General features: G+C 46.6%; 2 protein-coding genes across 3 annotated transcripts in view; both read left to right on the forward strand.

Annotated features, from left to right (window-relative positions):
- Positions 1 to 3,953: 3,953 nt before the first annotated feature.
- On the forward strand, positions 3,954 to 14,381 carry NOL9 (nucleolar protein 9). Of its 2 annotated transcripts, none has more exons than XM_033156546.1 (12): positions 3,954 to 4,277; positions 5,393 to 5,615; positions 6,518 to 6,645; positions 7,498 to 7,630; positions 7,980 to 8,076; positions 8,636 to 8,733; positions 9,623 to 9,784; positions 10,920 to 11,211; positions 11,796 to 11,907; positions 12,755 to 12,932; positions 13,622 to 13,755; positions 14,073 to 14,381. In XM_033156546.1, the coding sequence occupies exons 1-12, from the start codon at positions 4,011 to 4,013 to the stop codon at positions 14,187 to 14,189; spliced, it is 1,941 nt and encodes a 646-aa protein (XP_033012437.1). In that variant the 5' UTR covers positions 3,954 to 4,010; the 3' UTR covers positions 14,190 to 14,381. The 2 variants fall into 2 exon arrangements, with proteins under 2 accessions (XP_033012437.1, XP_033012436.1); XM_033156545.1 differs by having other exon boundaries at positions 3,955 to 4,277; positions 7,492 to 7,630.
- A 3,391-nt stretch (positions 14,382 to 17,772) lies between these two features.
- The window catches only part of PLEKHG5 (pleckstrin homology and RhoGEF domain containing G5), a 102,143-nt gene continuing 94,255 nt past the window's right edge, over positions 17,773 to 25,660 (forward strand). Inside the window, exon 1 of the mRNA XM_033156547.1 lies at positions 17,773 to 18,409. Coding sequence (XP_033012438.1) covers positions 18,343 to 18,409 — 67 coding nt within the window. The 5' untranslated portion in view covers positions 17,773 to 18,342. The remainder of the gene's footprint in view (positions 18,410 to 25,660) is intronic.

Consider the following 25,660-nt stretch of genomic DNA (forward strand, 5'->3'; position numbering starts at 1 on the left):
AAAAAAAAGAAAAGTGTTCAATTCTCACTAGGCTGCTTACGAGAGTTGTCCCCCTTAGTTCCCTGCTCCTCCTTGCCTGCTGATACTTATATGATCTCCAGAAACTGCTTTAGTCGAGTCATTGGTCCACCTGGTTCAAGATTCCCTGCAAGGTGTGAAAGCAGCTCCCTGGGGCTGCAGATGGAGGGTCTCTCCCAGCCCTTGAGATGGTGAGGATTGAACCTGCAGGACCTTCTACTCTGCCCCTGAGCCACAGCCCTTCTTGTACCCTGGTGGCACTGTGTTGATTTCATAAGCAATGGCACTCACAGCCTCCAACTTAGGAGCTATTGATTGATTTATGCAGCTTGTTTGGGGAAAATTGAATAGGAATTTCCAGCCCCCTTCATCTCTTATAAAACTGGAGGAAGCTGGAGGGTCAGGGATCCATTGCACATAACTTTGTCCCATGTATGTTACTTGTTGATGCAAGACACTGTTTCAAAGGAGACTGGATAAAATCCATGGAAGAGGTGGGGGTCGATCAATAGCCGTGAGCCATGATGGCTGTATGGAACCCTCCATATCCCAAAGGGGAATAGTCCTGGCTACCTTGGAGCGAACACAGCATGGCACTTCTAATGGCTTTTCAGCCAAACTGCCTCTCAGAGGGACAAAAGAAAAAAAAATGACAGCCTAGAAAATATCAAAACTGATTAACCATCCAGTGAAACACAATAGCTGATTGCAAATAAGTAGGATGCCTGTCTGTTGCCAATACAAGCCTGGTGTGTGTGTTGGGGGATGGGGAGAAACGGTCTTAAGCTGACTGTGAGTCCACATTGGAAGGGGCCTTCCGTAGCTCCTTAAAAAAAAGTCTAGAGGACGGGTGTCACCACACACAAGGCTCTGCTGCCTGTAATGCTACTTCTGCTTGTGCAGGATGGTGGGATAGCAAGTAGAGGAGCCTCACTTGAAGGTATAAGCATGTCTATGGGAGATGTTCCTTCAAGCACTTGACAGTGGAGAAGTTACTTTGGTATATGCTGTTTTCATTTGCTCTTTTGCCAGGATTAAACATAGCTTGGGACCACATGCTTCCCAAACACAGATACCTGCATCCTACATAGGAAGATGACTTATCAGACCACTGGCCCATCAGACCACCTAGCTCAGTGTGGTTTACACTGACTGGCAGAAACTCTCCAGGGTTTCAGGCAGGGGTCTCTCTCCGCCCTACTTGGAGATGCCATTGAGAATTGAACCTGAGAACCTCTGCACGCAAAGCATTGAGCTATGGCACCTGCGATATTTCTGGCTCCTCTCACTTACCTGTCACAGATGGCAACTTCTGGCTTAGTTTTCTGGGGTTTGGTGATGTTACTCCGGTGAATTTGAAACAGCCCCGCAAGGGTATAGTCTCCATCCAGCCTCAGCGGGGAAGAAATCCCCTGGTTTAGGCTCCCGCTGGCACAACAACAGAAGCCCAAAAGCAGCAAATAAAAAAAGGGTGAGGGAGAGAGACTCATCCTGAATGGACCAGGGGAAGTCACTGTTGCAGTCACAAGGGCACTCTGCTTTTTGGGGAGAAGGAATATTGAGACCAGTGTCCCTGAATCACCTGGGATCATTTGCATAACCCTGCACACCTGTAAAATGCCTCAGAGCAGAGGGCAGGATATACATACACAGGAAACTTTCCTGGAGCGACGCAGCAGGATGCAAGCCGAAAACCAAATTGTGAGGTTTAATTTTCCTAACAGATTCCGCAGGAGAGTTGAAGTAAAATGTGCCCTCTCCTCCTGGGCTCCTTGTGAAATAAAATTAGACCCTATAAACACTTACAACACTCCTCATGCCCCCTCTGTTACGATCACATTGACTACATCATGTAGGAATGGATGCACTAGCGACCTGTGCAAGTCTCTAGTCCTCAGCTGCTAAAAAAACCCCAAAGCACCCAAAAGAAATATATCATGAAAGAAAAAGATTGAAATCTTTTGAAAGATTGAAATGAAAGAAGAGGAAGCAGCTGTGTTTTGACATCTCCACTGCCATGCTGTTACAATGCCTGGCTTTTTGGAAATAATTGGCACTTCCACCATGCACGGGTCTGTCACTGGACTCTATGCTGCTCCATGTCTGTATGATGACATCTTCATCCAAATGCTGGCCTGTATTATTTCCCCATTTAATCCAGATTATGGCTTCCATGGAAAATCCAAAACAAAATAAAATAAACAATTCCTTCCAGTGGCACCTTAGAGACCAACTAAGTTTGTTCTTGGTATGAGCTTTCGTGTGCATGCACACTTCTTCAGATACAATAAGGAAAGAAAATATATGCAGAAACAGTGAATCTTTATTAAAAGAGGAGAAAATGGGGGTCCCCATGGTGGGGGAGAACATGGGATGGTATTTTTGATGATGACACTTGGCTTTGCAGAATTTCTAATGGTATGTTTTGTTAAACACATAATACAAGTGAATGGTTAATTTTGCTCAGTATTGTCCACATTGACTTCCAGCAACACTCTGGGGTTTCAGGCAGGGTTCATTCTCAGCACCACCTGGAGATGCTAATGGTGAACCTGGGATCTCCTGGATGCAAGGCAGATGCTCTGCCACTGAGTTATGGCCCTTTCCCTTAATTCTTAAACTCTATAATCAGGACAAATATTTGTAGAAATGAAACAAACCAGTGGGTTGTTACCAATGCTGGTGATACTCCAAATAGACCCATTGGAACGAATGGATGTGGCATTGATTTCAGTGGGTCTGCTCTGAGTAAAACTCAGCTGGATGAAATCCCAGTATTGGGGAGAGTGCAATGATTTCCATTGCTCTTCCCATTTCCATCCTGTGTAAACCCCATCACACTTTCCTTCCTTTCCTGGAAGAACAGCTTTGGGAAGGAGGGAAGTTTCAGCAGGGAATGAATGAAGAGGTAACCCTTGTCCCACCTGACACTGGGCCCTATCCAGCTATGCTCTACACAAAGTAGATAGACCCATTGAAATTAATGGACCTCAGTTTGTCATGGCCATGACTTTCAATGGATCTTCTTTGAGTGGGACTCTCACTGGATACAACAGATTATTCTCTTCCACTTGAGTGGACTTGCTTTCTGTTTGCTGAAGCCCTTGGAGTGGCCACTGATTAGCCTCATCCCTGAGGGTTTTCCTTATGTTGTTATTTGATGTCATCGTGGTGCAAAAACACGCATGAATCTGGGCACCACCGATTATGGATTCTCTGGGTTTTTTTGCAGGGGATCCCTTCAAAACCAGTAAAATCACAGAAAAAAATCTGTGCCCAAACTGGAGTGTAACAATCAGAGACCCCGAGCCTCACGACACCACATAAATCGTGGTCCACATCGAGGCAGTGCTAAAAAGTGGCAAGTGGCAGTGCCAAAAAGTACCAGTCTTGGACTGGTTCAGTCGTTGGATACAGATCTGATCTGTGCTTTAATGGTAGCTGGTTGTTCTCTGTAAAATTTGTGGCGAATTCAAAGGGTAATCCCATTATTATTCCTGGGATCCAACTTCTGCATTGGAATGAGGTTGGACTAGATGACCTTGGGGGGTCCCTCCCAACTCTACAATTCTGTGGCCATTTGTTTAGCCTGCCTTCGTTTATTTTATTGTGTTTTGCTTTTATTACGTATTTTATTACGCTATCGCGTTTCTACTGTTAACCGCCTCGAGCCCGTTTGTGGAAAGGCGGGAAATAAATTTAAACAAAACACAACTGGGGGAAAAACCTTACAACGTCTCCCACGATTTGCCTATTTCAATTCCAACCTCAACTAAAAAGTCTATTGCCCCGGAAATCCAATTGATAGGCTCCTCTAATTTCCGGTTCTCCTTCTCTCTGCGAGGCAACCATATGACGTCACGACGTTCCGAAGCACGAAGCCGCTCTACCCGTTCCTGTCTCTATCGTCGTTTCCCGGCTCGCGAAAGGACGCGCATGCGCGCTAGCGGTCGCTTTGGAGACGCGGGCCGCCGCCGAGGGGAGGTGTGGGAATGGCGAACCGCCGCTTGAACCCGGCCAGCCTCCTCCGGCGGCAGAGGAGCCGGCGCCGGCGCCGAAAAGCGGCTCCGCAGTCTCCGCCTGCCCCGCCGGCGAAGAAGGTCCACAGGGGGCCCGACGCCCTGCAGCACCGCGGCCTCCTCTCCGCGCGGCCATCGCAACCGCCGCCAACGGACGAAGAAACCTCGGCTGAGGGAGAGATACTGACGACCGTCGAGGCCAAGGAAGGCAGAGCCTTTCTGCTCCTGCCTCAGGGACAGGTAAGCGCGGAGAGGGCGTGGCTATGCAAATACAGGACGCGCGCGGGTTCCCCCCCCCGTCGTTGGAGGCGTTACCAAATAAAGGAAGAGCGTGGCTTGGGAGTAGAAGGGGCGTGCTCCACTTTATCAGGTTGGTCTAGCGCTGTTTGAGGTGCTGCCGCTCAGGGAAAGGGCGTGGCCAGGAAACACAAGAGGCGTGGTTATGCAAATACAGAGAATGGACTCCAACTCGGTGGGTTTGCCATTGCGGGGAGTAGCTGTAAGGTATAGGCCTGCAATTTACATGGAGTTTGCGCCTAAAGCCCAAATCACCTCTTGATCGAAACCCATTTGGTTCCATGGTGGGTGGGATTGCCATAGTCATTTGTCCTGGAACCTTGCCTCCTTTCTGCCTCCTTTCAATCTTTTTATTAAAAAAATTCTGAATGTGCACAAGTTAAATGCACATAAGTTGCAGGCTTACTGTACAAGGAAGGACGTGCCTTTGTGGGGGTGTGACTAGGTAGCAGAAGGGGCAGGGGGAAGTGGGCAGGTAGATATGGAAGGGCTGTACTGGTAGAGTAAATGTCTTGCATGCAGAAGGGTTCCTATCTCAATCCTCGAAAAGTCATTGTGTAGAATAGATAACTTGGAGCTAGATGGACCAATGGACTGAGTTATAAGTCAGCTTCATATTTCAGTCAGGCCTGTATTCAGAACCATGCGGAATAGAATCTAACTTTGATTTTAGCAGAAGGATTGTAGCTCAATGGTAGATTATCTGCTTTTTGTGCAGAAGGTCCTCTCTTCAGTCCCAGGTGGCATCTCCAGAAAGGGCTGAGCGAGACTCCCTGTCAGAAGCTTTGGAGAGCTTTGTCATTGCAGACAGTAATAATTTAGCTGGACCAATGGTCTAACATGGTATAAGGCAATTAGTCCAGCAGTACTTGGAGGACCTGTATCCTGCAGATGATGATGATATAATTCACCATGAGACCCCAGAGTGGGTTACACCATTAAAATGTAACATTAAAAACAGTCTAGGACAACTTCTCAGGGTAATGTTAAAAGGGGCAGCCAACATTTAGGTATTACAGTAGTTTGCTTATTTACAGTAGTTATTTTGTACCTTTCAGGCACTGACATTCACTGGCAAGTGTTCCCTGACGTGCCTGTATGGCTCTGTACGGGTGTTTGGGTTCAACATCGTTCCAGATCAGCCCCCGTATCACCTCTTCTCCCCCTACTCCCATTGTGCTCTCACCATTGAAGCAGTGGCTTATAAGGAGCCAGAAAAATCTGGGAAGGAAATGAAAGCAGAGGCAAAGTCCATCCTCCGAGCACACCTTGTGCCCCGAGGTAAGTAGGAATGGAGGGTGGGCTCTGAACTTGTTCCTGTGAGAGGGTGATCTTGGATGTTTGAAAAAGAATATGATGTGCTTTGTGCTCACACAGAGCTCTGCCTATCAGGGATCAGATTGTGGAAAATGGCTTTTGTGGACAGGCTGTCTAGTGTGTGTTTATATATATATATATATACCCACGTGCATCCTTTGAAATGCTTTTGGAGTTTCTGTGTGCAGAATGGATATCTTTTATGGGCATGATTTTGACCTGTGGCCCTTTGTCACATTTAAGTCTTTTTGCTGTTCTCTGTTGCTGAGTCCAGTTAGGGGAAAAGGCTGAATACAAATAAATAAAATAAGAATTCTCATCCAGCAGCTCTCTCTTTCAGCCTAACGCTGTTCACAGGGTGGTTTTGTTTGTTACCTGAAATATTTTATATTGCTTTTTCACAAGCTGTGTTAAGTATTTGACACTAAAAGAAATGCAACATGTACACAAAAACCAGCTGTTTATAAATCATGATAAATACATATTTAAGACAAAGCAGCCACAGAAAATTTAAGTCCTCATTGAAAACATGCAGAATTTGCAGACTTCTCAAAAAGACAGCCGTGTTTGTGCTTCCCTAACCTCTTCTGGAAAAAGGTTCCGGAGTTTGGGGCCTGTTGCCAATAAAGGCCAAACCCAGGCTGCTAATGTCCGAACCTGTTGAATAGCTTCCCTGTGCTCTGTAGAAAATGTTCCTGTGCAAATGTGAAGGCTTCCAGGAAGTGAGGCAGACTCCACTGGAGGCCCTGCAGAGCCATTGCAATTATTAAGGTTTTCTGTCCTTAATCACAATGGCCTTGAAGCATTATGAGGGCCAAGCAGGAGGCTTACTGTCTCATTTGTGGTTTCATCCTTTGTCTTTCCAGATGCAAGATGCAAACTGATGAAGGACTTCATTCCTCAGTGTTCCATTATTTTGTTGGAGCGTCTGGATACTCCAGCGACTAGGTTCCTTCACAGCTACTCAAATTTCTCCCACATATTCATAGCAAAGGTGAGTTCCTTCTGTCCTCTTGAGTTTTCGCAGAACCGATTCAGGATACACTGCAAGACCTGGCATCATGTGTTCAGTCCCCATAAGCAGGGCCTCTACTTAATCCTCTTGAATTTGAGTTGAACCCTCTTTGTGATGGGGGGCCCTGATAAAGCAAGATTACACAAGGGAAGGTCAAGGACTTTGGGGGGGGGGTTGATGCATGAAAGAACATGCCCTTCTCTACAGCATTCACACCTGAAGTCTGAAGACACCCGCTAATGAAAAATGGTGATTATGTGGCCAATATCAAATTTCTGTTTGGGTTAATTACATGGATTTCAATTGAGCTGCGTTGGTCCTGGGACTTGGGTATCCTTTCGTAGATGCTTGGATTTCCTTTTAGGCCTCTTGTGGGGATGAAGCTGCTCTGCCAGGCAATCAAGGCTTCCTTTGTGTTAACGTTTCCTGGATTTGGGGCCTTTTAACTTATCCTACTCTTAGGCCTGAACTCCACACTTCATTGGCAATGGATATCTCTGCTTTTTAGGTGTTTGTCAATTAGCTAAATACTTGCTAGCTAAGGCCAATTTGCAATGAACATTAAGAGCCTTGCTGGATTCATCCAAAAGTCCATCTGATCCAGCATCCTGCTGTCCACAGGGGCCTCTCAGATGCCTCTGTGAAGCCCACAAACTAGTTACGAAGCCAAATGCCCCTTGAACCTGCTATTCCCTAGCTGTTAGTATTCAGAGGGATGCTGCCTCTGAAGTTAGGGGTTCTTAATACCTGCTAATAGACATACAGTCTATTCTGCCTTTTTAAATGGATGAATCCACCTTCAGACAAATGCCTTCTCATTCCTAGAGACAGAAGGCTCCCAGTTTCATTCCAGAGGATACAGTGCTCGCTTCTGTTGGTCTTGGGAAGCAAGACCCCAGGAGTGGCCTGCTGATGTCAGAAAGCACATTGTCAGCAGTTGAAGAATTAGTCCAAGCGTGCCAAGGTGAGTAGCTTAAAGCTAACGTGAGCAAGGGTGAAGTGCAGCTGTAACCTAAATGGAGCAGTGCTTGTACCTGAAGACTTGTTAAAATAAAAATGAAGCCAATGGGGCCCTCCTTTGTCCACAGAGAAAGAACTGGGCCCAAGCTGCTGTACTCTGATTCTAAGCTTGGAGGAAGAATCTGTTTCTGCTTGGTCTTTTTTTATTGAAAAAAGATGTTGGTCATGTTAACCTCCTGTGAGATTTCATGTAGATGTGCCAGTTGTGTTTGTAAGTTCTTATTCTTGAATAATCATTTGAGATTGTAACTTCACTGGGGCAGTTATGTTCAGATACTGTGTTTGTGTTTCAGATGAGGATGAAGGCTGCCCTATAGTCTTGGTTTGTGGCCCCAAAAGTGTTGGCAAGTCAACTTTTAACAGATACCTGATTAATATTTTGCTCAACAGGTGAGTTCTCTGGTGAAGGCTGCTATGGCTGTTTGCAATGAGAGCTTCTTTCTCCCATCTCCTTCCCTATTTTCCTTGGGTCAGGGGTGGCGGGTGCTGTTTTATCTCCTCCCCACCGTGGGCTGTCAGCTCTCTGATCCTTGTCTGGCTATCCTGCCTTTGTTCCTTTTGCCAAAGCAGTCTCTAGGCTTCCAGTTTTGAAGGCCTAGCACTTATAAGCATGTATCTCTTAGATTTTGCAATGCTTCTTAATACCAGCTTCTGGAAACCACAGGAGGGGAGAGTAACCTCCCTTGGTCCTGCATCCTGGTTTGCCACAGGCTTCTAGTTGGCCACAGTGAGAAAAGGATGCAGGATTAGATGGGCCATTCTGATCTAGCTTCAGCTCTTCTGATATTCTTATAACCATCCTGATTGCTGACAAGAGCAGGTGAGTGGGGGGGGGGGCTGCTGATCAGAATATTCAAAATTTTGCTTTAGCTTCAGGCTGTGTTTTCCAGTGATGGCAGTCAAAGGCATTCTGTTAACATTTATATCATTTTCCTCTTCTTAATTGTAGCCTTCCCTGCATTGAATTCTTGGACTGTGATCTGGGGCAGCCAGAGTTCACGCCTCCTGGGTGCGTTTCCCTAATTAACGTAACAGAGCCGCTTCTGGGTATGTGCTTTGGAGGCATTATCAGAATGATGTGAAATGTCTGGACTCATGTTCTGAGTGGCTTTATTTGTTTTATTTATTTAACAATAAATGACTCGGGAAATCTCTAAGTGGCTTACAGAAATATAAAACAAAATATTAAAGTTATCATTGAAGACAGGTATTGTAAATTATACCAGTGATGATTAAAATCAACAGTAGCTAAAAGTAAATAAAATGCATGTCAGCCTACTATGTACCTGAGCAGGCTGGCCTAAATAATTTTTTTTTAGCAGGCACCAAAAAGAGTGCAGTGAAGGTGCCTGCCTGATGTCAGTAGGCAGGGGGTTCCAGAGTGTAGGTGCTGCCAGAAGATCAGTTTCTTACAAGTGCAGAATGAGCATTATTTGGCACTTGTAACAGTGTCAGATCTGCAGATTGAAGTGGCCGACTGGGCATATATGTGGGGTAAATTGATCCTGCAAGTAAACTGGTCCCAACCTTAAGGACTTTGTAATACTAATAATAATTCCTTGAATTTGGCCCTGGAGCAGATTGACAGCCAAGGCAGATCTCTGATTTGTTACGTGCTGTTTTATGCTGACAGGGTCTCACTCCCATCGGAAACTGTGCTGCAGCATTCTGTGCTACCAGCAGTTTTTGGATCAAGCACAAAGGAAGCCCCACACAGAATTTACTTCCTGGTGTGAGTGGAGCTCTTCTTGGAGCACCAGCCTTTCCAAAGGGATCAAAACCAAACTGGAGCAATGACCTGCTTTCCCATTAGAGGTTGAGTATAGGGAGAAAGGTCAATTACTTTCTGCACCCCCACCACCCCGTTGGGTGGATAAAGTGCTGTTGCAGCTGTTTTGAATATGTGCAGTTCTGTCAATTTCTTCTCCCCTTTTAGGTCCACCGTTCACTCACCAGCGTACACCGCGCAAAATGGTTTACTTTGGGGCAACCAGTTGTGAGCAGGACACTGAAAGATACATTGACACACTGAAATACGTGTTCAGTGCCTACGAGAGAGACGTTCCTCTGGTCATCAACACAATGGGATGGGTGAAAGGTAAGGCTATGGGGAGAATGTGACTTTTTTCAGCTGTGGGGTCAACTGCACGCAAGTTTGAGATCCTATGTTGGCCCAAGGCGAGGAAGGTGGGGATGTGGGGACTGTCACTGAGGCTCATCTCTCAAACTCTTTCTTACCTGGCCGCCTCAGTTGACATATCTCTTGCTTATTCTGCTTCTAGAACCCTAAGCTGTCTAGGGTACTGGTAGCCAATGTTATTGCTATTCAGAGTAGACCCATTGAAATTAGCAGACATTGCTAACTTTGACCCATTAATTTCAATGCGTCTACTCTGCATAGAACCCTTCACTCTGTGTGCCTCCCAAACCCCCAGCTTCTGGCTCTGGGGACTTCACCACATTTGGAACATGGCTGTAGAGGCAGCACTGGCAACCCAGCAAGGCTAGAACCATGCTTGAAGGGAAACTGGCATCTGCCCTTCCGTAAAGATCTCAGCAAAGTGCACAGCGGGGGTGGGGAAGCAAAGTATTCAGTTGCTTTAATACAATATCCCTTCTCTTCTGGAATCTATGCTCAGTTTGGTATTTCTGTTTTTGTTTGCAAAGTCAGCATTTTCTGTGCTTGTTTGGAATTGCAGTACCAAAACTGACTGGCAGAGAGGGAATATGAGGTTGGTTGGCCCTGGCCAACTGATATGTTCTTCTCTTTATATCAGTCAAGTATATTCATGTAATTCTGGTTCTAAGCTTAAGATTTCATTAGAATGTCAGATATGTTTCAAAGGTGAGGAATGGCAGGTGGAAGACACAAGGTACTGAAAGTTGGGAAGATGGAGTTATGCAGGGAACTCATGCCTTGAGCTATAAGAGTGCAGGATGTGTGTGCATTCCTTTAAGAAGGACCCAAGTTTCTCTCTCTTAATGACCATAAAAATTGTGACCATGGAGGCAAAGCCTGCTGCAATTGCAGAAGTGTTTGAATCAGGTGGACTTGGGTGCCCTGCAAAACCTTTTTCTCTCTCCCTCCGGCTCAGCAGTTACAGAGGCCTGAAATGATGCACTCTTGCTTGATGCAGCAGCTTCATTTTTCACCCTATAACGTGTTCCATCCTTTTCGTTGAATGCCCACATTCCTACCCGGACATGCTCTTGTTTTGTCCCCTGGTTCAAAGGTGCCGGATTGCTCCTTTTGATTGACATAATTCGGCTGCTGGCACCTAGTCACATCATTCAGATCAGTGCGGAAGACTTCAGGGACATGCCTCAGCTATCCCCAGAGTATATCCATTGCACTGCTGGCCTGCACACAAGAGGCAAAGCACTCCTCCGGCGCAAGAGCCTGAAAGGGATGGAGGACTCGGGGCAGCAGGGCCTGGCCCAAGCGGGCTTCCACCCTCCACATCCTGGCCATCAGTTGCTGTGTGTCCAGCCAGAGTTCCCAGGAGCAGGGAACGCTGGCACTGGGTAAGTGCCACACAATGGCATGTGGGGACAGGGGTGGGTGGGGTGGAGAGCAGGACAGGGTAACGTGATACCTTAAGGCCTTTCCATGACTAGCTAGCCTCACTTCTCTGGCGCCTCTGCTTCCCTTTGGGAGTCCTTGACCCACTCTTTCTGCATCCCTTCCTGTCTGTCTTGTAATGTATATTACAAGCAGGTCACTAGCAAGCTATTGGCTAATAGTGTTCTTGCAATAACAGCAAAAGAGTATTGTGGCATTTTAAATACTATTTGTGTGTGTGTGTGTGTGTGTGTGTGTGTGACACTAGCGGGGGGGGGCTCTGCCTCCCCTCTTGCTCCACTTCTCAACCCCCACCATATTAACTTCCTAGAGCTTCCCCTTCCCATCCCATGCACCTACTAAACCCACTTTTCACCTTCCCAACCCCATTTATGTGGCCACTTCTCTTTTTTATTCTGCAGCCCTCCTTTGCGCTGTTGTTCTCACCTTCAGTCCCATGTCCCTCCCCTCCTTCCCCCTCGTAAGGCTGACCAGAAAGTGTGCTTCCCAACCAGTCTGTGATCTATTTCTCATTTTGCTCCTCTAGACGCACCCACAGCAGTGTCCTACGAGACATGGCAATCTTGGCGTACTTGGGCCAGTTGCAGCCCCCAGACATGGAATCTGTGTTTCCTTTACACAGCCTGATACCCTATCAGGTAAATGTGCCTATGCATCAGAGCTTTGTGTTAGTATTGTCATTACAGAGGCTTTGTGCAAGCAGCCAAGATGCAGTTACCACTTGGGAATTGTTACCCTAAAGCAGGGGTGGCCAACTCTGAAGAGACTGTGATCTACTCACAGAGTTAAAAACTGGCAGTGATCTACCCCCTTTTGGGGGGTTCAGGTCAAAGTTGTTAAGCTTTTTTTTAGGAAGGAGGAAGGCCCATTTTTTAGGGGTTCATGTCAGAGTTGTTGAGCTTTTCTGAGGCAGGAGGAACACCCTGTTTTTTTTGGGGGGTGAAGGGCTAAAATGTTGATCATTTTTTAGGGGAGCCAAAGTTGTTGAGCTTCTTTGGGGGAAGCCAGTGATCTACCACAGACGCCCAGTGATCTACCGGTAGATCACGATCTACCTGTTGGACATGCCTGCCCTAAAGACCTTCAGAGGATTCTCTCTGTCCTGCTCTTTCAGCCCAGGCTGCTTTCAGTCCATCTAGCCTGACATTGTTTTCTCTGGCAGGCAGCAGCTCTCCAAGTTCTCAAGCAGAAGTCTTTCCCCAGCCTGGCTTCCTAACACCCTTTTGAACTTTGAAGATGTGATGTATCTTGCATGTGCAGAGTATATACTTTGTCGCAGAGCTCTGCCCCCCTCCCACAAGTATCCCCAGTAGCTTGTCCCCAGGATTTGGCACCCAGAGGTATTCTTCTGTAAAAATAAACAGGAATTCCACTCCTGGCTGGTGATGCCAAGCGGTCATTAGCAGATGTAGCCCACATGAATTTGTATAACTGAAACAAAGCAAATTGCTGGTTGAGTTTACGCTTTTGCTTTTCGTTTCCCAGGTACCTTTCAATGCCGTCGCCCTCAGAGTCATACACACAGATGTTGCTCCTGCCCACATCTTGTATTCTGTCAATGCCAGCTGGGTTGGCCTCTGCCAACTGCCAGATCAGGTGTCGTGTAACGCAGACGGGCCGGTCTTGTTGACGCAAACCCCCATCTGCAATTGCCTGGGCTTTGGTAAGTGTCTTGCATTTGTAGCACCCCTTTCTTCCTGCCCCACCCTAAATCCTTAGTCTTTTGTAAAATGAAAACAGTCCATGATAGTGGGAGTGCTTACCCTTTCCACTGGGAACTGTTCGGAATCAAAAGGGGCAGGAATCCACGGGCTTCAGCTGACCTTGGTAGATAGCCAAAATGTATACTTCCTACCCAGCTTGCCCTTCCCCTTGAGAGGGAGGGCCTTGTCTAGCCTGGGCAGGTGATGCAGGACTACACAGACAAATCCACACCCCCCCCTTGCTTGTAAGAAGCAGCGTCCCCTCTTGCTAAGCTATATGGGTTGGCTACCACTGTCTTGCTCATGTGCTCTGCCCCCAAAGTGCTCCAAATATTTATTCCAGTGAAATTATATCTTGACATTTCTGAGGGCAGTTTGCACTATTTGAATTTTATTTTTAAAAATACACTATGTAGTGAAAATAAACACCGGTAAAAAAGAATAAAAGAAAAACCAAAGCAGCAGCAGATGAATATGAACTAAAATATTGTGATTAAAAACCAAGTCATGATTTCTCTTTAGCCCTGAAGTAGGTGTCTAGATATTTGCAGAATGTTGCTAAAACATCCAATGGTAACCTTAGTTGTGCCAGCCTGCTAAGTGGTTCTGGAATACTCAAGGCTGGTTCTTCATGTGCCCCTTTCTACAGGAATCGTCCGAGGGGTAGACACAGACAAGAAGCTATACCACATTCTGACACCAGTAGCACCACAGAACTTGCGATTTGTGAATTGCTTACTGATTGGAAGTATCCCTATCCCTAATTGCATCTTCCTGAACCAAGTAAGGACTCTTCCTTCTATTTATCCTGAACCTACTGCCAGCCAGAGCTATTGGAGAATCTGAGTTTTAATATTCAGAGGGAGAAAGCAATTTTCCCCCCTCCCCCCATTTCTTTCCACAGTTCACAAATTCATATTGGGTTATGCTCACTCTGTTCCTAGTGTCCTATTGGCCTTAAAACTTTAGAGTCTGATAGATGTGTTTGGTGTTTTGTTTTGTTTTGTTTTTTGAACCCATTGAGTTTTGCTGGCATTTGCCACGTGTGTGTGTCTTTCACAGACACAACGTGTCCTATAACACTGTTTTTTCTTTGTCAGGTGGGGATTGAAGGGGAGATACCCTATGTCACGTCGGAGTATAACTATGACATTTCAGGTGCTGGGAAACTGAAATTGAAAAAGCATCTCAAGAGGAGAGAACATATGCAGCCATGAGCTCCAATCTAAATCCTCCTCTGCAGGAACTGATCAGCTCAGGAGACATGGCATATTCTCAGGGGACCTTCCACAGGAGACCAGTTACAATTTTCACAGCTGAGAGTGTCATGCTGATACACTGTCATGTTTTATTCATTTGTGTGTTTTCTTTGCATCCTGAAAAAAATTAAACTTTTGATATAAACTGCCTTTATTCCACATTCTTTGAGGTCCTTGATGCAGGATTCACCAAACAGTGGCCCTTCTGGGTGTGAGTGAAATGATGCTTCTTTGCTGTTCCATCACTCTTGTTGTCATGTGCTGGCATGTCTTTCAGTTTTCAAGAGTCTGCAACAATTTGGTATTTACTGCTTCTCTATTTTCTGTGAAATTTGTTTTAGGCTACCAAAGATGTGGTGGTGGTGAATATCTGGTTTCAAACAAGAAATGACCAGGCTGCAGTTGCTGTCTGCAGAGGGAGCTGTATCGCTCTTGCAGTGCAGTGAGCTTGAATGTTGTGGGTGCAGCCTTTAACAGCCTTCTACCAAACAGCTCCGTGCTGAGAGGACTCTTGGCACAGGGCACCTGGCTTCCTGAAGATGCTGTAGCTGCAGCTGCTGCTTTTGAGTCCCTTATTGTATTTGGAGAAGATTCTAGGGAGCCAAGCTATTTTCATTGAAACAATGCTTGGCCCAGGCCAGAGACCCTATTGATCCAAAGCTGCACTGCAGGAAAGGGATCTACTGCTGAGTCGGCTTGGTAACATCCTTTGCCTACCTGGGCTCCTTTGGTTCTTTTGGACTACAATTCCCATCAGCCCCAGCCAACACAGCCATGGTGGCTGGAGCCATTGAGACTTGTAGTCCATCCTAGTCTCTGTTTTTTCTCTTAAGATCTAGCGATTCAGGCTCATTTCAGTTCTCATCCTTTGAGCCAGGGAACTATGCCTCACACAAGCTACTTTGATTTTTCTAATCTAATGGTTTTAAGGAGCTAGCTACAGATGAAATGTGGCTGAGATCATGTTGCTCAAGCTGCCTGATCGACTTATCTAAAGTCCTCTGGTTCTTGAACTTGCAGTTTTGAAATCCTAGATTTTGATCAAGAAGTTGGCCTTTGTGTGAACAGGCATCAGTGCACAGCTGGATGAAGTCCTCTTAGTGTATACCTTTTAGATAGGGATGAGGAACTTGCAGTTTTTCAGATGTTGCATTAGCCAAAGGCCAATGATAATAGGATGCAGAGGACTCATCAGCAGCAGCATTATTATTTATTAAATTTATGTTGTCATCCACTTTTGACTAGAGCATCTTCATTCCTCTGATAACATGGGCTCTAATCCGTGAAAGCTAAGGCTACAATAAATCTGCTATTCTTCAAAACAAACCCTCTGGAAAGCACTGATTCTGGACCCCATATGATGATAAAAGAGTCTTGTTGCAGCTTGAGTACCAATAAATCTATTACAGTTTTAGAAACTGAGATACGAAAGCTAGGAGATAAATGGCACCTTAAACCTAGGTTACGGGTGCAGCAACGGAATGTCTAGGCCCACTTTTTTTATATAACAAGAATGCAAGTCTGAAAATGAATGAACTGCAGCTAAAATACTATGTTCATTTTTCATATGGTCTAGTCCTTCCCCTGCCTACCTCCCTAATATTCTTAAAAGGGTCTCTTCCCCAGTCTTCAGAGCGTAGCTAGAAGTGGAGAGGCAGAAAGAGCTCCTCCTTTCCTTCCACTCTGCTGTTTTAATCTGAGATCTTAGGTGCAATACTGCTCCCAGAACTCAGAAACTACTCGCACTAATGAAATTCCCTGTCGCAAAATCCACCTAGATAGAACAATGGTTTCTAGCACTGATCTATGATTTCGAGCACTGATCTATCATGGCTCAAGCTTTCATGCAACAGGGCGTGCTTCATCAGATGCCTAAATTGAAAGGCATATGTGTAGCATATGGGCAGGTGGGGGAATGGAAGGAAGTGAGGTCAGAGAGGAACGAAATGTGAAACAAGTCCGTGATAAAAGCAAATTATATTGATGATGGGCATAAACGTCAATTTCTGTTGAAAGTTTCTCATCCCCCCCCCCCCAATGTTAAATTCACTTCTCCACATTTCTTCAGCAGTTGTTTTTTTATTATTATTTTTAAAGATTCTCTTGAAAATTCATCAGCATTTTAGTGCAGATTTCTTCTAGTAAATTCATTTTTGTTTGCGGTTCTGACTAAATGCACACTTTTGCAAGCTGTTTCCCTGATATCATTTGTGAATGTTATTTTCACTAGTATATGCTTTTTCAAACACACATTTCCCCCTAAGATATATGCATTTTTGTTCATATTGTTTGGAAAACTGCAAACTGAAAAATTTGGAGAAGTGCAGCTTTCGTGGTGCAAATTAAGCAGTTTCTCATTAAAGTGCAATTTCCCCCTTCAACTCTGGTGATAGCAGAGAAACCCTGGTTATTGATAAGCTAATTGACACATGTAGTGTAGTGATAAGAACAAATACCCTTTTGGGTTGTATCCAGCTAAGTTCTAATCGGAGTAAACCCATTGAAATCAACAGCTTTAAGGTTAGCCATATTGATTAATTCCAATAGGTCTACTTGGCAGTATGGCTCCAACCCTTCATCCTGATTTGGTTCACAAGCTGATAGCCTAGGACCTCTTGACGAATTGCAATCCAGCCGTTTTCTGCTGCCATCTCCCATTTGAAGTTCTGCTGATAGAAATTATTTTGTGCTGCCTTAAGATCGGTAACAGAGTGTCCTGGAATTGCTGCTTTTCCTGTTCAATACGTACTATGTGAAACAGCATTTGATGTATTCCATTTACAAATTTTCGTAGCAGAGATCTCCCTTGGGGTGGGAGAATTTACTATTCAAGTCTACAGACAGCTTACCTTAAAGCCACTTTTAAGTAATCCAGAGAGACCCCAGGAAATCCACTCCTCCGTCCCCATTTAACTATTCCTTTTTGTGCGAGAGCAACCTACAGGGAAAAGATGAACTTTACCCGTTTTTGTTTTCTTGAAATGGGAGGGCTTTGTGTTGGGGTTCGCAAGCCGGGACGTTCTCATTGGCTGAGGCCTGTATACGTCACGCCGTTGGCAGCTGAAAGAGTTAAAGTGTTAGCTTAATGTGTTCTTAATTCTCCCCATATGGCCAAGTCTGGCTGCACAGGAAAAGCTTTGGCTGACAATCTACCCTGAACAGTGGCTAGGGTAAATATGGACGCCATCTGTGCAGTGCTTTGGAAATCACATATGAAGTATCAGGGTCTGAGGCAGCCAAAGTTTTAAATGTATCTTATCAGAGACAGAAAAACACAGATGTCCATAGGCATAAGGCAGGCACCCCTCTGCCTGTGGAACAAGTTGCACAAGCCTTTGAATCTGAAATAATCGGGCACCAGGGTGGGGTGGGGGAGATGAAATAAGGGGTGCGGTGGTGCTTCCCTTAGTTGGTTCTGAGTACAGCTGGTTGCTGTAGCAACCGGTCCTGCCTGCCTGATGCTCAGTGGCCTGTGCCTTGAGCTTTTCTAAGGGACTTTGCTTCGCTGGCTGATTTGTTTGCATGGCGGGTTGTGGGTAAGAGAGAGAGAGAGAGCTAAACCCAGTGCAATAAAATAAACCGGGCAGGCTCGGAGGAGTAGCAAAACTGAGCCATGGAATAACGCTTTGGAAGTTCTTCCCCCCCCCCCCACCTGGTGGGCGCCAAGGCTGGAGAGACGGCTTGGTTGCCGAGTTCATTTTCGGTGGGGGTGGAGGTGGGTGGCCGCCTGCCAGGAAGGGGGAAGGCCCAGAAGCGGGAATCCAGACGGCGAAGGCACATGAAACGGACAACCCTAGGAAGCCGGTGGTAAAATATACAACGCCCAAGGGAGGCTCTCTGCTCTGGAAAGAAAGAAACGTGGAGGAGGCCAAGAGGCGCATACTTTGCTCTTGCCGTCCGACTGGAAAAGCTTGAGCGGTGGGAGTCTGGCTGCTGAGCACCAGGGCTTTCTCATTCCCTTCCTGAAGGGTGCAGAGCAGCGCTGAGCCCCTTTCTGTTTTGATCTCTTCGCTTTGTGGTGCTGTGACTGCTTCTGCTCTCTGGACTGCTGTCTGCCCACCCACCCACCCACTGTGCCCCCTGGGACTCTGGCTCCGCGAGAGGCAAGGGGATGAACTCGGTCCTGACCAAGTATGGCTCCCCCCCTCGCACCTGGCTCAATCTGCGCTTGGGAACAAGTAAGTGGTAGCAGTCATGAAATAGGCTTGGGGTGGGGGGTGGGGGAGATCTGCCGCTTCGGGGCAGTTAGCTGCAGCCTGGTGTTTCGTGACTATAAGGTCTCTGCAGCCTGGAATGGGTCTTCCATGTTCAGGAGCAGTCTACACCTGAAATAACTGGTGCTATGGGCAAATGGGAAGGCTCTTCCTTTCATGCCTGGCTGGTGGGTTTTATTAAGATATCTTGGCCCCTGCAGGAAACGGGTTGTGGGGCTCCATGGGGCCTTTTGTCTCATCTAGCAGGGTTGCCCCTTGAGTTCTTTAATGCCAGTTTGGGTTTTCTTCAGCCATGTACGCCACATCACTAACATTCACAAGGGTGCACAGTGCCATAATTTAAAAGTGCCTTGAGTTCCTTGCAGATTATGATACTGCTTTTCGGACCTCAAACAGAGCAGTGAGAGACTCTAGGGGTGTCTGTGTTTACTCAGGGTTCAGTTTCCTTGGCATGAAGGTCAACAGAGACTGGTGTCATTAGGATGTATGGTTTTATTTGCACGTATCTACAACCTGAGCATAGGATAGAGGGGCTCACAGCATTAACCCCCAACAGATCTTGCTTCCCCATTAGGTGATGGAGCTTGCCCCCATTTGTCTCTATGACAACAGAACAACCTCTTTCTAATATAAATGGCAGCACTTAATTATTGCCTTAACAATGAATCGGGTTGGGCTGTTTTCCTCTTTAGATTCTAGTCTAACCTATACAGCTCTGCAGGATCACAGGTTTGGAAGGGGCCCACGGGCATCATACAGACTGACCCCTCTAAACCTGTAGCAATATCCTTTGGGACCTGCCCAAAGGCCTAGCTGTCCAGCATCCATCCTCTTTTACACTGTAGCCAAACAGATGATTCTGGAAAGCCTGCAAGCCTGAGTGTAACAGCAGACTTCTCACTTGCGATTCCAAGCAGCTGGTATTCACGAGTATTCCGCCTCCTGCCCTGGAGGAAGCATAGGGCCTTTTTGACTAGCCTTTGATAGACCCATCCGCCAGGTATTTGTGTAATCACCTTAATAAAGCCATCCAAGTTGGTGGTACTTCATGTTGTCCTGAATATTCATCTTCCTCAGATGACCCTGCTGGGTTCTAGTATTATCAGAGGGGAAGAAAAACGCTGTTCACTTTCCCCACCTCGTATCTAATTTTATACACCTCTATCATGGGTCCCTCCTTTACTCATCCTGTGTTCCTGTGACGAAAGTTGTGGCCAAAATCAGTTTCTTTTCCCACTGGAGAGGATAGGGCTAAAGAGCCCTTTGCCTGAGTTTCTGCTTGGGCAGGCCAGTGGCAAGCTTATCTCGCTAGCCCTCCAGCCCTTGCTCTGGGCAAACAACAGTGTACAGTGGCCAATGAAAACTATAGACTACTGAGATCCCTGTAACTCCCAAGAATGCAGCCACCCTATTTAGCACTGGGCCTGTTGAGTTCAATGCCACTACTGACCAGCAGTGGCTCCCCAGGGGTCCAGATGAGACCCAATGCCCCCCTACCCTGCATAAACATTGAGTTCCCTCCTTTACGTATGAAACCAAGTATGTGGCTTTTGATAATGCAGCAATTCTGAGCCAGAAGTGGAAAAGAACTGGTGATTTTATAACCCTGGCTACCTCTTTGGCAACTAGGACAGACAAAACAAACTGTTCTGAGCATTCCCCCCCCCCTATTAAAATAAGCAAAGGAGACACTGATAAATTAGCCAGCTGGAAAAGGGTTCACCCTGTCTGCTTTATTCTCCCAAATCGTTTCCTTCCCTATTATAGGGAAATGCTGCTCATTTTTGTGCCTCTCAGGAATGAAGCAGTCCTTAAATGTTTTCATTAGCTGTTTTCTTCTTCTTCTTCTTCTTCTTCTTCTTCTTCTTCTTCTTCTTCTTCTTCTTCTTCTTCTTCTTCTTCTTCTTCTTCTTCTTCTTCTTCTTCTTCTTCTTCTTCTTCTTTCTCTCTCTCCACTCCCTTCTTCTCTCAGACCCAAGAAATGTTGGTGATCAAGGCAGGGAATCCAGCTGGCACCCCCCTCCCCTTGCACTGCTGAACCTGGGGCAAAAGCAAGAGGCACCTTCTCCCCGTTTTGAGATGCTGGGGAACGTCTCAAGAGCACCATTCTCCATCCAGGGCTGCATTTAGTCATGGGGGAAATTCCCTTAGTTTTCCTGATTATAGTGGTAGAGCTTCTGTCCCGTTTTCTAACATTCCTTTCACGCTGCAGTGCCCATTGTGTTCTGCAGCGGTGGCTTTCGGACCAAATATACCAGCATGCTGTGCTAAATTCCGTTCACATCAGTGGGCATGGTGTGGCACAGTGATGACTCTGCCATTGGACAATGTCCCTCCCCACTTTACACACATGCCTGTTCCCCCCCCCCCCCCCCCCAAGATTCCCCACCCTACCCCTGTGAAAATTGCAGGAAAGAAATGTAAAACCTCCCCAAATCTCGTCACTTTACTCTCATGATTTTCCAAGGTTCAAGGCGCTGCAGACGGGATTAATTTTTTTCCTGGAACCAAATCGCACGGAAATTAGCACTAGACATGCCCTAGGTTCCATTAGTTTTCTGGAAAAGGCTTTTACGTTGTGTGAAAGCTGAACTATAATGCAGACATTTTGGACAAGAAATGGAAATGGAACACACTGCAGCCCAGACCTGCCTCGGCTAGGCGAATGTCCCAAGGACTGGCCCTACCTTGGCCAGAGAACCCTTTCTCCCCCTGTCTTGCTAGAGCACTCCTAGTTGGAGCCGCCGAGCCATTCCCCTGAATGAAGCAGCTCCCTCAAGCAAGTAGATCCTGTGGGCTGAGGAGCCCGCCCCCCAAGCTATTGAAGGAGCTATTGAAGCTGCTGCCTTCAAAAGGGGTGGAGGATGCCATCCTATTGCCAGTGCTGAGAAAAGATTTAATTCCTTTCCTACATGGAATGCAGGGACACCATCTTTCTTTCCCTCAGGACAGTCCTGATCGGTGGTCCCTTTGTAAAGAGCTTGCAGCTCATGGGAAGCTTACGAGGCAAACCATTGGTTCATCTAGCTTAATACTGTTTGCACGGACTGGCAGCTGCTCTCCAGCGTTTCAGGGCAAGGAGCCTTCGCCAGCCTAACTGGAGATGCTATTGGGGAACGAATCACAGGATTGTAGTGTTGGGAATACCCAAAAGAGTCATCTAGCCCAGTCCCCTGCAATGAGCTTGGGGTCATCTACATTTTTAAACAGTTGCTCCACTCCCAAGCTAAGGCCCTTCCCTAAATTCTCCTTCCAGGCCGAAATGAGTTTAGCATTCCTGACATTTTGAGTTGCTTAGAATAGAAAACGCGTCCGTCTTGCCACCAGTGGTGTTAAGATGGACCTGATCCAGTGCCATGTCAGGACTTGGGTGGGTTTTAAGTGGGGTAGGATGAACCTAAGAAACATCGTTGCTGGTGGGTTCATGGCATCATAGAATGGCAGGGCTGGAAAGGAACGCCAAGGGTCATCTAGTCCAACCCCCTTTCGATGCCAGAGCCGCAGATACGAATGTGTGCGAGGGGATGGGGACCTGTGTTTTGCTTTTTGCTCCGAAAACTTAATCCACACCAGGGCAAAGCCAAGGGCCTGTGTGGTGCTCATCACAAACACAAGAAACATTTATTTTTTTACCTCCCCCTTTTTATTTTTAACAGGCTGAAAAAACTTGAGGTTTTTTGCGGTGCGGCTTCTCACGCAAGTTTCCCAGGACCTGGCACTGTTCAGGCAAGCTCTCGTTGCCAACAGCCTCCTCCTTTTCCCCCCTGCTGCCCCTTGCAAACAGACACTCTGGTTTTAGCACAGCTGGCTTTCTGCTTTTTCTCTGCAAGTGGAAAAAAATAGCAGGAGATTTAAGCAAGCGCTGTGTCGTCCCGAGGAGACGGCTGCCTTAAGGAGCAGAAGAGAGCCAGTGCAGTCGGGTATACAGAGTGTTATCGGGTCTGGACTTGGGAAACACGCTGAAAGCTCCTGAGGTTATTGGGGCTAAAATATTATCATTCCATGTATGTGTCCCTCACCCCACCCCCTTTCAGCGTGTTGCTAGGTACTTAAAGGAATCAGAGATGCAGGACCGTTATGCAGTAGATGCCTTGGGAACTCCTTGCCATTTGATATCGCCATACTCTTTTTCGGAACCTGCTAGAAACATTTATTTTTTTTAGATAGGCCTACCCAGAAATTTAGAAAGTTGGTGTGAGTTTTAATCTGTTTTCAGTTTGTTATTTTAGCTTTTTGAAAGTCTTAAATTATTCTTACTGATAACTTTTATTTTTTTTTCTGTAAACTTCGAGGGTTGGTTGGTTTTTTGTTTTTTTACAATCAGGTGGTGTATGAATCTAAATAAATAAATAAATGTGATAATGGGTGGTTTTTCATACAATTGTAGAGTTGGAAAGGGATCTCAGGGTCATCTAGTCCAACCCCCTGCAATACAGGAATCCTTGACAGATGGCCATCCAACCTCTGTTGAAAAACCTCCAGCGGATGAGGCTCCACCACCTTCTGAGGTTGCCCGTTCCACTCTCAAACAGTTCTACCAACAGAAAGTTCTTCCTAATGTTTAGTCTGAATCTCCTTTCTTGTCATCTGAAACTATTGGCTCAGGTCCTACTCTCTGGAGGAGCAGAAAACAAATTTGCTCCATCTTCCATATGGCAGCTCTTCCTATATTTGAAGATGGCTCTCATGTCACCTCTCAGTCTTCTCTTCTCCAGGCTAAACATACCCACCACCCTCACCTTGGTTTCCAGACCCTTGATCATCCCAGTCGCCCCGCTTGTCAGTATCTGTCTTAAACAGGGGTGCCCAGAACCTCCAAGTAGACTCTGAACAATGCAGAATAAAATGGCACTATAACTTCCCTTGATCTGGACATTAGACTTCAGCCAGTGTCGCCTAGAATAGCATTTGTCTTTTTTCTTTTTTCTTTTTGCTGTTGCATCACACTGTCGACTCATGTTAAGACCCCTAGATCCTTTTCACCAGCCCTGGGATTTGAAGCTCATCCTGCTGCCGTATAAGCAGAATCAAGCAAGATTAAGTTTCAAAAGGGTACAGGGGTGAGGAGGTCTTGGGCTGCGAAACTTCACCTCTTAAGTGTGGGCCAAGGAGGCTGGGAGTAGGGGGTTCAGCGTGAGGCCAGAGAAGGTGGCTCAGGTTGGCTCCCAAAGCATCCTTTACCTTGGACAAGATGACATTTTGGATCCCTTCCAACTCTACAGTTCTGTGATTCCACCCCCCACCCCCACCCTCTTTCTGGCTTTGCAAGCCATTTGGCTCCAAGGACCATTTTTCTCTGTGAGTTCACCCCTCTCCCCTTTTCTATCTTCCTTCACTGCTTGATGAGGAATGCTGGGGCCTTGTCAGAGTTTCCATCCATCCGGGCCGAGGTGTTTTAAAAGGCAGGATGGCTGCAGCTTGTTCGTTCCAGGCTACAGTCTGGAGCTTTTGCCTGCCAGGAGGTTCTCCTTCCAGAAACCTTTGCTGAAAGGGGGAGTGGGGGGCGGTGGCGGTGGCTGAGAGGGAACAGCAAGAATCTGCTTCTCAGCGAAACCCGGCGAAGGACACTGCTGCACACAATTCCGATTTCTGTGCTGTGAATTGTACAGAAAGAAGGGGATATCACCAGGTTGGAGCGTGGGAGAAATAATAATAATAATAATAATAATAATAATAATAATAATAATAATACCCCGGCCACTCTGGGCGGCTTCCAAAACGTATAAAAACATAATAAAACATCAAACACCAAAAACTTCCCGATACAGGGCTGCCTTCAGATGTCTTCTAAAAGTTGTGTAGTTCTTTATCTCCTCGACATCTGATGGGATGGGCGTTCCACAGGGTGGGTGCCACTGCCAAGAAGGCCCTCTCCCTGGCTCCCCATAGCTTCACTTCTCACAGCGAGGGAACAGGCAGAAGGTCCTTGGAGGAGGACCTCAGTGTTCGGGCTGAGCGATGGGGGGGTTGGAGATGCTTCTCATGTGTACAGCCTGAAGGCCAGCCTGGGCAATCATCCTTGCAGAGCTAAACACAGGGCCTCCATGTTTTGAAGCAGTCTACCTGTACAGGGCAGATGCTGGAGGCAAGCAGCAGGGGTGGGCTGTCGCCTCCACAAAACCCATAGATCAGGGGGATGTGCAGAGTCACCTTGGCTTGCCAGTGTGAAAGGACAGGATGCCGAGGTAGATGGACCTTCAAGGCTGCTTAGTTTTTGTGATGGGTAAGAAGCCTTGGGTGTAAGCTGTTCCTCTGCTTCTGCCTAGCAGTTTATCTTCTATGAGCCAAAAATAAGTTCTGGGTCCATTTTCAAGGGAAAGAAAGAAAAGAAAGAAAGAAAGGGCTATCGGAGACAGGTTGGAGACAGGTTGGCCTTTCAGAACAAACACTCGCCTCTGATGCCAAAGAGCACTGTGATTCCTCTGATAGATGAGCCTTGTTTCCACTGACCTTTGCAAGTTAAATAGAAAAAAAGGGATTTAATTAGGCTCGCGGAACAAGAGGGGGATTGGTTGTGCCCAGTCTGTTTGCACAGATCCTTCGCTTTACCTCCCACCTGGGCAGGTGAGTGTGTGCTAGAATAAAAGGAAAGCAACTTGGTGCATGCAGCTTTTCCTCCAGGCTTCTCATCCCTTAGCAAAAGCCCTGCTGCCCCTTTCCTCTCTCACTCTGCACATTTCCCCATGCCACCCCACTGCCCAGTTTTGTGCCCCCCCTCCCTCTGCACATGGATGCTGCCTGTATTTCTGGGCGTGCTGAAGCATCGGGTCAAAAAGGAAAACCAGCTGTAGATTCCAAGTCTGTGCAAAACCAGCAAAGGCGAGTTCAATTGCCAAAAACTCATTTTGGGCGGCTGAGTCAACAGATGGGGGGAAAAGTGGCTGACTTGGAGGAGCATGTCAAATTGTCTGGTGGGCAGCAAGCCAGGTCCATAGAAGAAGGCAGGTCTGTGGGGCAGCCAGCTGGGGTAGGAAGTGTCCTTCCTTCCTTCCTTCCTTCCTTCCTTCCTTCCTTCCTTCCTTCCTTCCTTCCTTCCTTCCTTCCTTCCTGGAAGTGGGATGGAAGCCCCCAACCCAGGCCTGTGATGGGAAGCTGGCAGAGGTATAATTTCAAGGAATGGGCTGAGACTCCTGCAGTTCCACCTTCCTGAAATCCTTCCCTTTAATCTTGACTTTTGAGGATTTATCAGAGCAAGCTTCAAAGAGCCCTCAAACC

Source organism: Lacerta agilis, chromosome 8 (genome assembly GCF_009819535.1).
Source record: "Lacerta agilis isolate rLacAgi1 chromosome 8, rLacAgi1.pri, whole genome shotgun sequence".
Classification (NCBI taxonomy): Eukaryota; Metazoa; Chordata; class Lepidosauria; order Squamata; family Lacertidae; genus Lacerta; species Lacerta agilis.

What these genes read in the sequence shown, in the direction of transcription:
- NOL9 (XM_033156545.1), top strand. Translation starts at nt 4,011, where the DNA reads ATGGCGAACCGCCGCTTGAACCCGGCCAGCCTCCTCCGGCGGCAGAGG. An exon ending in ATTAGTCCAAGCGTGCCAAG is followed by an intron (nt 7,631 to 7,979) that starts GTGAGTAGCTTA and finishes TTTGTGTTTCAG; the next exon opens with ATGAGGATGAAGGCTGCCCT. An exon ending in CTGCAATTGCCTGGGCTTTG is followed by an intron (nt 12,933 to 13,621) that starts GTAAGTGTCTTG and finishes CCCTTTCTACAG; the next exon opens with GAATCGTCCGAGGGGTAGAC.